General features: G+C 37.0%; 1 protein-coding gene across 1 annotated transcript in view; it reads left to right on the forward strand.

Annotated features, from left to right (window-relative positions):
• The first annotated feature begins 2,606 nt into the window (after window positions 1–2,606).
• The window catches only part of MGAT5 (mannosyl (alpha-1,6-)-glycoprotein beta-1,6-N-acetyl-glucosaminyltransferase), an 84,277-nt gene continuing 72,849 nt past the window's right edge, over window positions 2,607–14,034 (forward strand). The window contains exons 1-2 of the mRNA XM_009325824.1: window positions 2,607–2,967; window positions 6,904–7,071. Coding sequence (XP_009324099.1) covers window positions 2,712–2,967; window positions 6,904–7,071 — 424 coding nt within the window. The 5' untranslated portion in view covers window positions 2,607–2,711. The remainder of the gene's footprint in view (window positions 2,968–6,903; window positions 7,072–14,034) is intronic.

Below are 14,034 nucleotides of genomic sequence, written 5' to 3' on the forward strand. Positions count from 1 at the left end.
AGCCTCCTTTTCTCCAGGCTAAACAACCCCAGCTCCCTCAGCCGCTCCTCATAAGACTTGTACTCCAGACCCTTCACCAGCCTCGTTGCCCTTCTCTGGACACGCTCCAGCACCTCGACGTCCTTCTTGTAGTGAGGGGCCCAAAACTGAACACAGTATTCGAGGTGCGGCCTCACCAGTGCCGAGTACAGGGGCACGATCACTCCTGCTGGCCACACTAGTTCTGAAGTACATGTTGTTGGGCATTCATCAAGTTGCTAGCCACTGGAATTGCTTAAATGGTGGTAAAAATAGGACTGGTTTGTGGTGTTTGGGGTTTTGGGGGGTTTTTTTTACTTTTAGCACTTGGAGTAGTGGGGGCCATTCTTCCATCTGTCAATGAATTTTAATCCTTTCTTACAGCAAAACTTTAATACCTTCTTACCATTTTTAGTGGATTTAAGGCTTTTTTTTCTGTTGATAAACAGAATAGAAAAGTCAACAGCTGTACTTAAGTAGATCCTTCTCATAGGTTAGACATATACTGTTTTTTGCAATCATCCTTGTTTCTGTTCTAGAACTTTAAAAAGACGACTGTGAAATATTTGCACTTTTTGTTGCTGTTTTTAATGTTAATTATGTTCTGTGGGTTTTTTTCCTAAACAACTAGTCATAAAAAATCATTAGCACTTGTCTGTTAAACATGGTGGTGATAGGTTTACTTTCTTATTCAGTGTTTTCCACTTCACAAACAACTGATAATTGGGGAAGAAATACTGACTGTTATAACCACAGATCTTATTGCTGTAGAGGACACTCAATTCTTACTTAAAATTAAGTCACTGAGGGAATAAATCTTGAATATTTCAGATTTCTTTTTAAAGTTGTGATGTTAACACAACTTAACATTCTGTTAAACTACGGAATTTTTTACATTTTATCACACCAGATATTGCAAGAGAATAGTAAAACATTCAGTTTTTAATGAAATAACAATACTCTACTTTTTAGTCAGCCTAAGAGTGTCCCAAGGCTATAGTTAAATAAACTGAAAGAAGTAAAACTTCCCTCTGCCATTTCTTGGAAAATTAACTTAAGTTTATGGAGAGCAGCATTAAATGGAGTCTTTTGTTTTCTCTGTTGAGGCCATTCATTTTCTTTATTGAGATATTTTAAGTGTGGAAAAAGTCAGCTTGAGGGCTTTATAATCTTTTTCACTGTACTTGCAATTCATTTTTCTGCACCGTTTCTCCTTAAGCAATAGATGGCTACAAATTGTTCTTTTAGCAACGTAAACGCATGGTACAGTCACTGCCTTGTCTGCTTTTAGTTTACTCTGTAATGCACTTTCACTCCTACAGTCAATAATAATCAATAATGCTAAATGCACACACAAGACAAGTTGGAAGATAAGTGGTCCAAAGGTATTTCTGTCCCTCTGCAGAACTGCTGGTTCAACTGAAAGCAGAAGATCTAAAGGGAATTTTAAAAAACAGGGAGCCCTGCTAGCAGGCATCTGTGTAATTATCCTATTAAAACAGAGTAACATCTGCATTATCTGTGCAAGTGCAGAATGGAAGGGAACATTACGTTCTCTAATCCTGTCTGGGAGCATTATGAAGTTAAAAGGATAACATTTTACCAAATCTGTGTTTTGACATGATAGGTTACACTTAATTACCTTTTAATTACCTTTCTTGTTGGGTTTTATGCTAAGGACACTGCCTCTAGCACTCATCACAGAGCTTTTCTTGCCTTTGGATTGTTTATGCCGGGTTTTATCTTTGAGTTTACCATGAAAAGATAGTCCTACTGTGTCTTGAAGGCTGTTATTACAATTCTTTTTCCTAGTGTGTGAAAAGCTCCGAGAATATTAATTTTATATACAAAAGACATGTTGTAGCATTCAGAAATACGTTTTGAATTTAGCTGCAAAGAGCAAACTCATTGGACTATGTTTTATGAATAAGGAGTAACTATGCATGGCAGAGGCCACACAGGAGCAAGAGGGAGATTATTCCAGCCTTCTGACTGCTTGCAGTGTAAGCCAGGAGAGTGCATTGGCTTAAATAATGTAGATTTCTTTTTTTCCTCTTTACCCCTGAGGGAGTCTGATTTCCTGATCACCTATCTAGCCATATGCCGTAGCTCTTGCCAGGAACTCTGAGCAGTGTCACTGCCAGCTAAAATTACTTGTTTTCTGAGAACTGAATTATGTTGAGAATTGTCTTAAATTGCTGCACTGGCAACATCACGAAGTTTTGTGTACACACACAAAAAAAAATATGTAAAAGCAGCCTTACCATGAAATTCAGTCTTAGAAACCGCTTGAAGCATTGAATTTGATCCAGATACTGAGAAGTGTTCTACACCTGCTCAGGTGCATCACTCCCGCTTTGTTCTCTTTCCAGTGCTTTTCTCAGCTTCTTTGTGCTCTGACTAGCGCAGTACAATGTTGATACATACAAATTAAACATTTACAAAGAAAGCATATTTTCTACTTCTATTTTGTACCAGTTAGAGTGAAGACCTAGTATAGCTAGTAAAAACTTCTAACATGTTGTAGTAACTATGCTGCTTTTCTTTCCTCTTGCAACAGGATGGAACTGAAATACGGATATACACTGACTAAGGAGCTGGAATAAGACTGAGTCCTGCTCTGTGATATTTATATACCTGGACCATGAACTTGCTGTTTGGCTTCATGCTTTAGGAACCTTTGTAGTAACTGCATGAAGCTGTTGGGAATCATGGCATTCTCTCCATGGAAGCTGTCCTCTCAGAAACTCGGCTTTTTTCTGGTGACTTTTGGTTTCATTTGGGGAATGATGCTTCTGCATTTTACTATTCAGCAGCAAACACAACACGAAAGCAGTTCACTCCTGCGTGAGCAAATTTTGGATCTCAGCAAAAGATACATCAAAGCATTAGCCGAAGAAAATAAAAATGTGGTTGATGGGCCTTATGTTGGGACAGTGACAGCGTACGGTGAGTGTGTGCTCTAGATTACATGATAATCTGATTAAGATTTTTTCTAAGTTGTCCAAACATTTTACTTCATAATGCTGCTCAATTGACAGTACTTTGCACTGTGGATTTTCTGCACAGATGGAGAAAACAGTCTTCACTTAGAAGTATGAAATGGGACAAATTTTACATTTCCAGTCACTTGGAGATGAAGTTGTCTGCTAATTTTTACTACATCTGTCTAGTAGCTATATCTGGTTGTTTGTTAAAACTTCATTTAAAAAAACCTTTTTTGCTGTTTTTGAGAATCTTGAGAGGCTTTTCAGTTTGCATGTCAGTGACCTAAAAAATTCCTTCTGAAAGAAGCGCTTGCCTTACTGATAAAGTGGACACCTGCTACGTTTATTTCTTCTTCTTTCCCATTTCACTTCTTTGTTCAGTCAATTTACTTAACGTTTAAATTTATGTATCTGGCATAAGATTAAATTAAGCTCAAATATATTATCTTTGCCTCAGGGTAGAGAACACTTTTTGTGAGTTTCAGTGCTTTGTTCGGCAGTAAGTTTTAATGCTTACTCTCTTCCATTTTGTACAACATGAGAGTTAAGTTTGTGTGAGAGAAAGCATGCGGAAAAGAATGAAGCATATTGCCAGAAAATATTATGAAAATAAAAATACCCAATTTCAGATTAGGTGTGGCCCCTTTTCAATCTGGTAAGATCACATCATACACCTTACTTGTTTAGCATTTTTTAAACTCACTTTCCTACTTACCTATGCACTTTCAGGCTATCTGGAAAGTTAAGGGCTAATTAGTCATCTAGATTTGTTTCCTTTTATAATTGCTTTAATATTCAGCTCTGAAGAAATTGGATAGATGTCTTTTGTAGGCTTAGACAAAGAATAAAGACTGGGATGCGACAGGTAATGGCTACACTTTTTCCTCTAGTTTTCTTCTTAATACTCTTTACTTTTTGGTGCATGTAAATGAAAATATCCTGCTGGGAGATTCTCTCCATATCTTGTTTCTGTTACCACTTTTTTCCTCTAAAAAAAGAACTTCTGAGTTTGTGTGAAGGTGCTTGCCTGTAAGGCTGAGATTATCATCCCAAACATAGCTGACAATTACTTTGCTTTGTTGCTTAAATAACAAGCCATCCTTATTCTGTAACTTCTACTGATTTGTGACTGCATGTTGAACTATACTGTACATCTTACAAAGCAACACAAGCTAAATACAGAGTGGTACTAGATCAATACTTAGACTGAAGACCTAAAAGCAAGTAGAGGCCCCTAGAGAATTGTCTTCGTAGGCTTAAAACAAAACCCTGTCAGTTATATAGCCATCATCGGTGTCCCATTATCTTGTAAGGGTGCTTGATGGTAGGTGAATTGAAGAAGAAAAAAAAACACAGAAAACAATATGCCTCCAGAAATTGAAGGGTAACTGCATTAATCTGTGCCCTAGCTAGGTCTGAGAGTACAGGATATCCTTAAGCTAAGATCCCCCTGCAGCTTGTTGCCTGTGGCATTCATTTCCTGTTCCAGATCCTGCTGAGGAATAAGTTGACTTGCTGCCAAACAGTGGTCAAGTTCCCCAGGAGAAGTTAAACTGCATTTGAAAGTGGGTGAAATAACTTTGTTAGCGCTTCTGTGAAGGTAAAGCTAAGTTTTGTGTAGAAATTTCAAGTTCCATGGTTAAGAAGAATTTTAAGTTTAAAGAGAACTTTGGACAGGTGTTTTCAATTAAGGAGTTTGGAAGGATGCGTAATAATGGTAACATATTTATTTAAAATATTAGAGGGAAAGGTGCTATGGTGAGTGAATAACACCATATTAAATAATACTTTATGAAACTGAGTAAGATAATAGTTATTAAATAAGTAAGTTAGTTTGTCCTGTCTGGCATACCAAATGATTCGTTGATAGCAAATGATCAGGTTAGCTGTTCAGGAATAAACACATTAATGACTAATGTTAATGATAATGGGTAGAAGATGGTTCACTATTCTATGAAAATTAACGCCCTTGCTATTTAGCCTTTTTATTTCTTTTAATCTTATCCTCTGATTGCTTTTAATGAGCACAGTCATGATTTCCATGTTCAAGAACAAGTTTTAAGTTTGCTTGATTTGGCTGCTTTTACCCACCCAAAAGGTTTTCAGTCATTCCTTAATCGCGATTGCACAGCTTGTTCGCTTTGTCGCTTTTTCTTTCTACCGTATATTGACCTGTCAGGTAGGTGGATCAAACACTTTCCTTTTAAAAGTTGTAGTCCAAATATACACAGTATTAGATTTTTATAGCAGTAAACAGTTGTTTTACAAAAATTATTATGAATCTGTGTTTCTGCCCTCCCCTTCTCAAACTAGCCTTCCAATTGCTTTTTTGTTCTGGTAAGCAGTGTCTTTCATCCGTGTTTTGGTATCAGTATTAAAAAAATTACAATGTTTAGCCATTTTTCTCTTTAAGCTCTGTGTATGCCTTTATGTATGCTATGTTTCTTCCTCATTGTTTCCTGAACTATTTTTTTTACTACCTTTTTTCCTAGATTTTTTTTTTCCTCCTTCTGTACCATGGTTTCTTCTGCACGCTATACCATTAAAGTGACTTCTGGACACCTTTTACGATAGTCCAGGTCATTAGTGCTTAAGATTCCATCTTCTGATCTTTAAAGGGCAAAGGAAAATACACAGTTATAAAGAAAAAGATCTACCTTATGGCTCCATGGAGTAAATACAACTCTCCTTTTATTTGGAAAAAAAAAATCATAAGCTTGCTAAAAGTAATAGCCTTTTCTTATTTACTCTCTCATTTGCACAAGAATTGGGCTAGTTGTGGAAAAAATAATAAAGGGAGCACAAAATAGTGTGGCAAAAATACAACTGATGTTGGGGCAGAGGAATCTTCAGATGTATGGAGAAATTTTCTGTTACAGATCAGAAACTTATTTGACTCTAAAGTTGTGGAAAGCAGAAAATGTATTATACATATGCACATGTAATTATTTTATGTAATTAAATGGGAAAATAATGTAAATTCATCATACCAAATTCTTTAATCCTGAGACAAGGGTAAATGAACAAAGAACAATACTTTCTTTCATCATCTTTGGCTTGTTGCCACTATAATTATGCCATTTAGTCTGATAGTGGTCTGTTTTACCCCTCTTGCCCACAGTTCTTTTAGCTTGCCCAACTGTCTGTGTTACTTCAAGAAATCTGAACAAAAGAAAAAGGAAAGAAAAAATATCGGAGAACTCTTTCTGGGTTGTCATTTGATATACAAACTCCTGTTACTGCATGTAGCTTTCCACGCGAACGAAGTGCTGTGTCAGACTAAATAGATAGGTAGAGGCAATAACCAACAGACGGAAGAAAAGAAACAGGTGATTTATGGTGGTTTGTGTATACGACAGAAAGGTTGAACTTAACATTTTTTTTGCCAATGCAGAACCTGGTTGTGGTGGAGGAGATGCAGGAGAAGGTTTTTGTACTGGCTCAAAGGTGTCCCTTCTTTCGGGAAGGGGATTTTTGTTTCCAGGTGACTGAGCATCTAACAGACTGTTCCTCTGACAGTGCTTGAATATGGATTTAGGTTTAGATTCATTATTATTCAAGCAACTTCTTATTACTTGAGCTATTACAAAGCATGCATTTTTTTGTTCCCATGTGTGTACCCATAAAGGCGCACACTTCACCTTGAATGTAGGATATGTATATGAGTTGCAGTGTGCTTTATGAAATACGCAGGAAGACAAGTTCCACGTCCAGGGAAACTTGTATCTGAGACTGAACAAAGTAGGGAACGTTAGTGCATAAAACTGCTAATGACAAAGATTTGCATTGAGAAAGTGTCTATATATATTCCAGTCTCATTCTTGTATCTATTTTTTGATTCTGTCTGACAGTGTGCATTGCATAATTAAGCAATTTAACTTTTCATTTTCGTTTGTAGATTTGAAGAAGACACTTGCTGTCTTGTTGGATAATATCTTGCAGCGCATTGGGAAGCTAGAGTCCAAGGTAGAAAATCTTGTACTTAATGGAACAGGAGCAAATTCTACCAACAATACTACCACTCCTGCTCCCAGCTTAGGAGCAGTCGAAAAGCTTAATGTAGCAGGTGGGTATAGCAATTGTTTAAAATACTTATGGGCTGTTTAATCTGTATTTTTCTGTCTTGGCCATAACATGATTTTTCAGTGTTAGATATTTGAAATGTCTTAGAAAACAAAATTCAACGTCTAGCCTGTATCAATGGCAATCTTAAGTCCAGTGTGGTCTTTTACAAGCTCAGAGGAAGACTTTCTTCTATGGTAACTTGAACAAATTGAAGAAAATCAAATTCTCTGCCAAAGGGGTATAGTCTACCTTGTTCACAGTAGAATTTTCATACTTTAAATGGTTGCACTTCAGAAAGATAAAACTGGGCAGACGTTTTCTCTCTAAGCCTAATTACTTGGGTTAGTATGAATCTGCTCTGCATTTCTACCATATGCATTTTTTCGGTTATTAACGGAAAGAAAACATTTATTATGTTTGTTACTGGTTCCAATTTAAAAATGTCCTTCCCTACTCTGCTTAATAGGTCTTATGATTTGATGCACAGAGATGACCTGCCTGGTACCTTCAGCTTAAATAAATACATGTTTTAAAACGTCATTTGAAGTCATTAATTTTGTCTTCTGTGAATGGACTGTTTGCTACCCTTACAGCTTCTCAAAGCATTTGAGTCGTCCTGTGGTGGTAGAGTGCCTTGCTGGCCTCTTCGCCTGCACATTTCAGTTTCTTTAGTGTTCCTAGCTGTGAATGTGGTTGGTACAATGAATAAATCTTGTTTATACTGCCTCATGTATTGACCTGCATTTTGCTCTGCCACCAAGTCTAAACAGATACTGGCTGTCCTGACCCATAGGAAGGTCTGAGTCTGCCCTGCTAAAGATCTTTGTAGTCCCAAAAAGGGAGCAGAGCAGAAGAGTTAGGGCAACTTGGTAAACGGGTTGATAGCTGTGCTCCTAAGTCTTGCCTGTGCTTGGGTTTCCTATAAAAATAAATACTTCTGTTGAGAGGGTGTTACCCTCTTAAATTTGCCAAAAAAGAGAAGCAGATGCTACCTTTGGTAGCGTAATACCACTGAAAGGAAGTCTGGGAGAGCAGATGTACAAGTGATCACCTGAGTACAGTATACCAGCAGAGTTGCTGTGTCAGCTGCTCTGTCCTAACTGCGTTTGTCTGTACCAGGATGTTAAAGGCATATTATTTCTTGGTGAGACAGACCTTTGTGTCTCTCTTGCCACATAATAAAAATATGCTTATAAGCATTTACAACAGCCCTCTGCATGTGTGGTTTACTACTGCTTGCCTTATGGTACCTTTTTTTTCCCCTGTGTCTCTCGTCTTGGTTAGACTGAAGGCAGATTAGAAACTAGTAACTGAAGAGGTATAGCACCTGCAGACTACTAATAGGGTGAGCCATGTTGCTACCACAAGGAATACAACACAAGATCTTTGTTGGAAGATCTTCTGCTTCAATGGAAAGTGAGCTAGTACAGTATTGTTATAGTTTCTGAGCTATATATAAAATGAAAAACATCCCTGTATATTTTCTTTCCGTAGCTGGACAAAAGAGAGACTTGATGCTGTTATTTCAATAGATTCACAGATAATTGGAAGAAGAATACTCATGTTGTTGCTTATACATTTATAGGCAAAGGATCATTGTTCTTATCTGACTAGGAAACATCTCTTATCAGTTCTTAGGGTGACTTGAATTTTGTTTGTTGTTCTTGGAGTTTGCTAGATTCACAATTTTAGTACTTGCGAGCAATGGTTAAGGAGCTTGGTAGGAGTTTTCAGTTTGTGGTGTTTACATAGCTTTTTTGCTGCCTGAGTCTTGCTCTGTGGCAAAGAACACTTTGTCTTATTAGAGCTTCAGTTTCTAACCTTTGCCTCTTGGTACGCTAAGTTTAAAATACCTGAAGCAACTATATTAAACAGCAACAACAGAAAAACATTTAGGAAACAGTTTCTTAAGGTTTGATTAATGTATGGTTCTGGTGCCTGTTTGGATAATGTTACTGTTCGAGTATCTCCAGGCTGGATAGTTCCAATGGGTAGAATAGAGCTCGAAGCTAATCCTTGTGTTAAAGTGCCTATTATTTATCCATTTGGAGCAATCAGTGGAAATTCATCTGATCAGAGGCAGCCAAACAGAGATGAAAAACTTGTTTCTACTACTGTCTTCATAGCCGTTTCCTGACAGTAGCGAACTCTGGAAGCCATATGATTCCAGTAAAATCATAATATAAACATCTTCTCTGTTAGGAAGGAATTGTTCAGAAAATAAGCTAGGTGAGTAAACATTGTGATTACAATACCAGCTACAGTGTTGGTTTTGTCTGTAATATTTCAACAGCATATTCAATATTGTTTTTATTGTGCTAGAGCAATTGAGATAATCTGAAAATTGTTGTAGAGAAGCCATTTTGTTACCCAACAGTTTGTCATTTTACTGGAGCTGAAACATGTATGTATAAAAATACATGATACTTCCATTATTTTCTTTATAATAGTTTATTCAGCTGTTACGCTATGAAGTGATCACAGAAAGCAAACATGTTAGGATTACTGTTTCTCTCTTTATCAGCTGTGATATTTCAGTGCTGACTTGAGACAAATTCATGTTAGCTGTTGTTAGTAATTTCACTCTTCCTGTCTGGACAGCCTTAGTATTTGTGGAGCATCCTAACAACATCATGTTTAATATTTTTAGTAACGTTTTTTAAATGCTTCTTGAGTTTATTTTTTTGCAAATCTTTTTTGCCTCGGAGTCACTGCTTGAAACTCTGAAGTAAATTAAGCATTTTATAGCCTCATTCATCAGTGCAACAGTGCAGTGTCATTAGCAGACTTTCCTAGAAGAGTCCTGCTTCCAGTGGAGCTACTTCATGCATTTATTATTTTTGGTTTGCGCTGTCACAGTACACTGAGACCTGATTCTGTAATCTGTGTAACCATGTCTCTTTACCTATGGAAAGCCTTTACGAAATAAATTTAGCTTCATGCAGGCTTAAGCTGCACCTTAGCATCTATTGACGCTGCTTGTAAACCTTGGTAGTAAATAGTGGAGACACTAATCATTCTGAAATCTGCATTTTGTCCTCTCTAACCTTGTGTAAAGTTTACTGTGTGTTATATACTACCTGAGTAGATACAAGTGATAAAATAAGACATAACAGAATGGCAGGAAGGTGCTTATACTGTAAATATTTGTCCTTATTGCTGATTATGACTGGACACAAACTCAAGAGCAAAAAATAATATTTTTCTTAAAATTTAAAACTGACTATCATGGCAGGCTACACTTGTCAATCTGAATGTGCTATGAGCTTTTCTTCATTGTGTATTTTAAATATTAGTAACACTTTCATGGGAAAAAAAAATAGTATTCTCTTATCTGCAAACTAGGAAGAACAGAGATGATGATGATTAGTCAACATTTCTCCTCCCAAAGCCTCTCTGTAAGTGGAATTTTCTTTTATTAGGTACATTGCTGTATATAGAAAGCAGTCCTAAGAACAGTATCCCTACACTACAGGTGGATCGTGATGATGCAAGAATCCTGGTTTAGTTACAGTGTTGAGTTACTGAAATCAGTTCAGGTTATGGTTTTATCTGACTTTATTAAACACAACTGGTATGTGACCATGACTCAGATTTACGGATTGAAAAGGTCTTTTCTTTGAGATTAAGGACACTGGCAATTGGACCAGATACGGATTTAAAAAAAAAATTTCCGCTCCTGTCCACCTTTTCTGTATAGACAACTAGAATAATAGCATAAAAAGGGAATATTTATAGTATTAGAATGTATGGAAGTTTTCTTCGGTTCATATATACATTGTTTTTAGCTTAGCTCAGATACGAGTGTGAGTGTGACTATGTAAGTAATCCAGGTAACAATGAAGAGAATGTATGTTGAGAAATAATTGTCAGTTGCAAATTGGTTGAAAAATCAAATGGTTTAAAATGCTGACATTTCTCAATGAACCGAGGTCAGAGGGTATTTAATTTTTGCCCAATATACATCTTGATGGCAAAATGTCTGTTGGTCCAGCAAAGTTCTTTCTTGTAATTAATAAACTTGCAAGATTACTTCTTCTAATGCTCTACATTTGAGCTAAAACCACCTTCGGTTACCACAGTCCCTTGATATTGCAACACGGAATCTACCATCGTTCTTTCTAATGAAGAAAAAAAAAATCTTCTATGTACTTTTTGATATTTTTAATATTCTTTTGGGGACGTAGATATCTAGACTTTGAGAGTGGTCACTGCAGCTGCCTGGGCAAATAAATTTGAGTAGTTCATGTTCCCCTAAGGAACAGATCTGCTCTGTGCTAGTGGGCAGCAGTTGCCTTTAACTCGATGGCAGTGTTAATAAAGGAATACACAGCCTTTGCAGCCTTACAGATGTAAAAGCAGATGAAGAATTTCCTCTGAACCGTATGGATGAGAAAAGACCTAATAATAATGAGTTTTGTAGCTCCTTTTAAAACAACTGTAACTACTGTTTGTAGTCAGGATGTCATTTGAAGGGCTACCAAGTGTCTTCTAAAACTTTTATCAGCAACTTCTGTAGGTTTTCATGGTGAATAAATGATAGGACCAGTACCAGAAAGATGAAGTAGGACGGTTTCTTGAGGAAAAGAAAAAACATTAGGGAAGTACCTGGCTGTCAAAGATTTAAAAAAAAAAACAACAGTGTTCAACAAAACAGAATGTAGTCCAACTGTGGAAGGTGTTAGGCAATGTGAGTCGCAAAGTCTGGGGAGGTCCAGATAGGCATTGGACCGGGAAGTGTTATAACCTGGAGTATTATGCTAAGATAATCCATTATAAATTACTTCATGAAGGAATGAGCAATACCCTCTCCGAAAGAGCCTGTCAGCAAAGGAAAAAGGAGGCACTGGCATCAGAAATAATCAAACTGTTTAGCAGTTTGGAAAAAATATCTATTTTTATTTTAGGTTTATTAATACAGCCAGAAGTTGAATAATCTCTGGCCAAACACTAGCTATCATGGCTATTTATGCCTTGTAACAGCCTAATAGAAATGTTTGTGGCTTCCTAAAAAGAAGTTTTGATCAATTTTGAGCCTGTGCTTTGACCACTGTAGCCTGAACAAGCAATTTATGTGATAAGTATTAACTTGGTACAGAGCCCGTGACTTTTTCAGTAGAGTAGCCTCTTCATTACCATACTGAAACCTGAGATATTCTGGTATTTGGAGACTACCTAGCAGAAGTAAAACATATTCTTTGACCAAGATTTATAATTGTACTTTGAGCAGACGTGCAGACATCTTGAGAATATGACTCAGTGTTTAAAATGTAGGGGCTGTTTGGAAATAAAGTTATTCATCACTTTACAAAGGTCTCTTCATCAGTTATGCTCCTTATTTGGCGAGACATGGAGAAAAGTGGTGTGGTGTTTTTTTTTGTTTTTTTTTTTTTTAAATTGTTCCACCTCTGGCTGTCAAGTACGGCATAGAACTGAGGTGGCAGCAGTGAAATCTGCAATGGAAAATACCGCTTTGTGGTGGTGTGTAGAGTTTTTGGCAGATAAAAGGATCTGAAGAAAATCCATCTGGATTATGCTTGTTCATAATAAGAAAGTGGTAACAGTTGGTAGGAGGAAATGTTGAGGATTTAGCAAGGACTGTAACTCAGCTGTCTCTGAAGTAGGTGAACTCAAACTTTTATTTGGTTCATTTTTGAGTTCCCATTTAGAGACCAGAAGTCTGTCTTCCTTTTCAGACTCTCAGACAACTAGCATTGTTGATTTATATGTAGACTGTAATGTGTATTCATATCCTTAGTGTGTTTAGGTTTAATATTTGTAGTGTGGTACTACACCTGGCTTCTTCCTCTGAAGTTAATTTTGCAGAATCTTTTCATTGAGGGAAACCCAAGAGCAAAACAGCTTTTCTTCTCTTTTGGGTGTGTGAAAGGATAATAGAGCATCTTAATATCACAAATATCTTTAATCATAATCCCAAAGAAGCTGAGGATGGGACCTGTGCTAGAGGGTGAGGCTGCATAGATTATGTTAAAAAGCAAAGCTGTGGAGCACTTTGGGTAGCTTGAGTGGGAGGTTAGAACTTCCCCCCCCCCTCTCTTTAAATCCATGTGTAAAATCATAAGCATACTTTCCTTTTTCTTCTTCCCTCTGCAAAACCATCGAACAAACTGGTTTTGATACTGACAATTTTCAACCGCTTTTTCAGAACCTCCATTTGGTTTATGAAAGAGTGAATTGTTAATAAAGATGCTTATAAGGCTTCAGCTGATTGGTTTCAGAAGCAACAAAGTCCTCGTTCCTACTCTCTCCCCTCTGTCTTTATTCATCCAAGTTGTATCTGAAAAGCTTTTAAGATATTTGGTAGCCATCCTTTCTGTATTTGTGGGAAGTAATATATTGCCATAGACACAAGAAAGTATTAATCTAAACCTTGGGTGCCTAGCAGATAAGAGTTTTCGTCAGCCTTTAGAACAGGAAACTTTGAGCCACTGCCACAAATAACACCCTAGGTAAATCTTAAATTGCTGTTTTGGAGATGATTAAACGGAAATGGGGAGATATGAAACTATGGCACTTTCAAGCAGAGCTTGTCTACATGGCTGCTTCTGTTGTAGCTGAATCCTTGGTTCCATGTGACAGGCACAAGATCAGTTTGGTTTAGGCAACTTGGCTTTTAACAGTTGTTCTTTTCTAAGGTAACTATGAAAGAAATCCTTGATTTTTCTGGGACAGTATTGCAGTAAGAATATTTCATCAGCGCAATCTGCTTGCACAAACATGATCAAAGAATCAGTCCTCTGTTTTATTCATGTAATTTTTTTGGTAAGCAGGGGATGTGGGGTTTGTGTGTTGTGGGTTGGGTTTGGTTTGGGCTTTGTTTTGGGGTTGTTTTTTTTTGCCCCTAAATTGTAAACTGTTGCTGTGTTCTGGCAGCTATGGGAAAAACTTGGTTTAAGCAAACTAAAGGAAACTTGTTTCAATTCCTCAGGCTTTAAAACACTAC

Source organism: Pygoscelis adeliae, unplaced genomic scaffold (assembly GCF_000699105.1).
Source record: "Pygoscelis adeliae isolate BGI_AS28 unplaced genomic scaffold, ASM69910v1 Scaffold51, whole genome shotgun sequence".
Taxonomy (NCBI): domain Eukaryota; kingdom Metazoa; phylum Chordata; class Aves; order Sphenisciformes; family Spheniscidae; genus Pygoscelis; species Pygoscelis adeliae.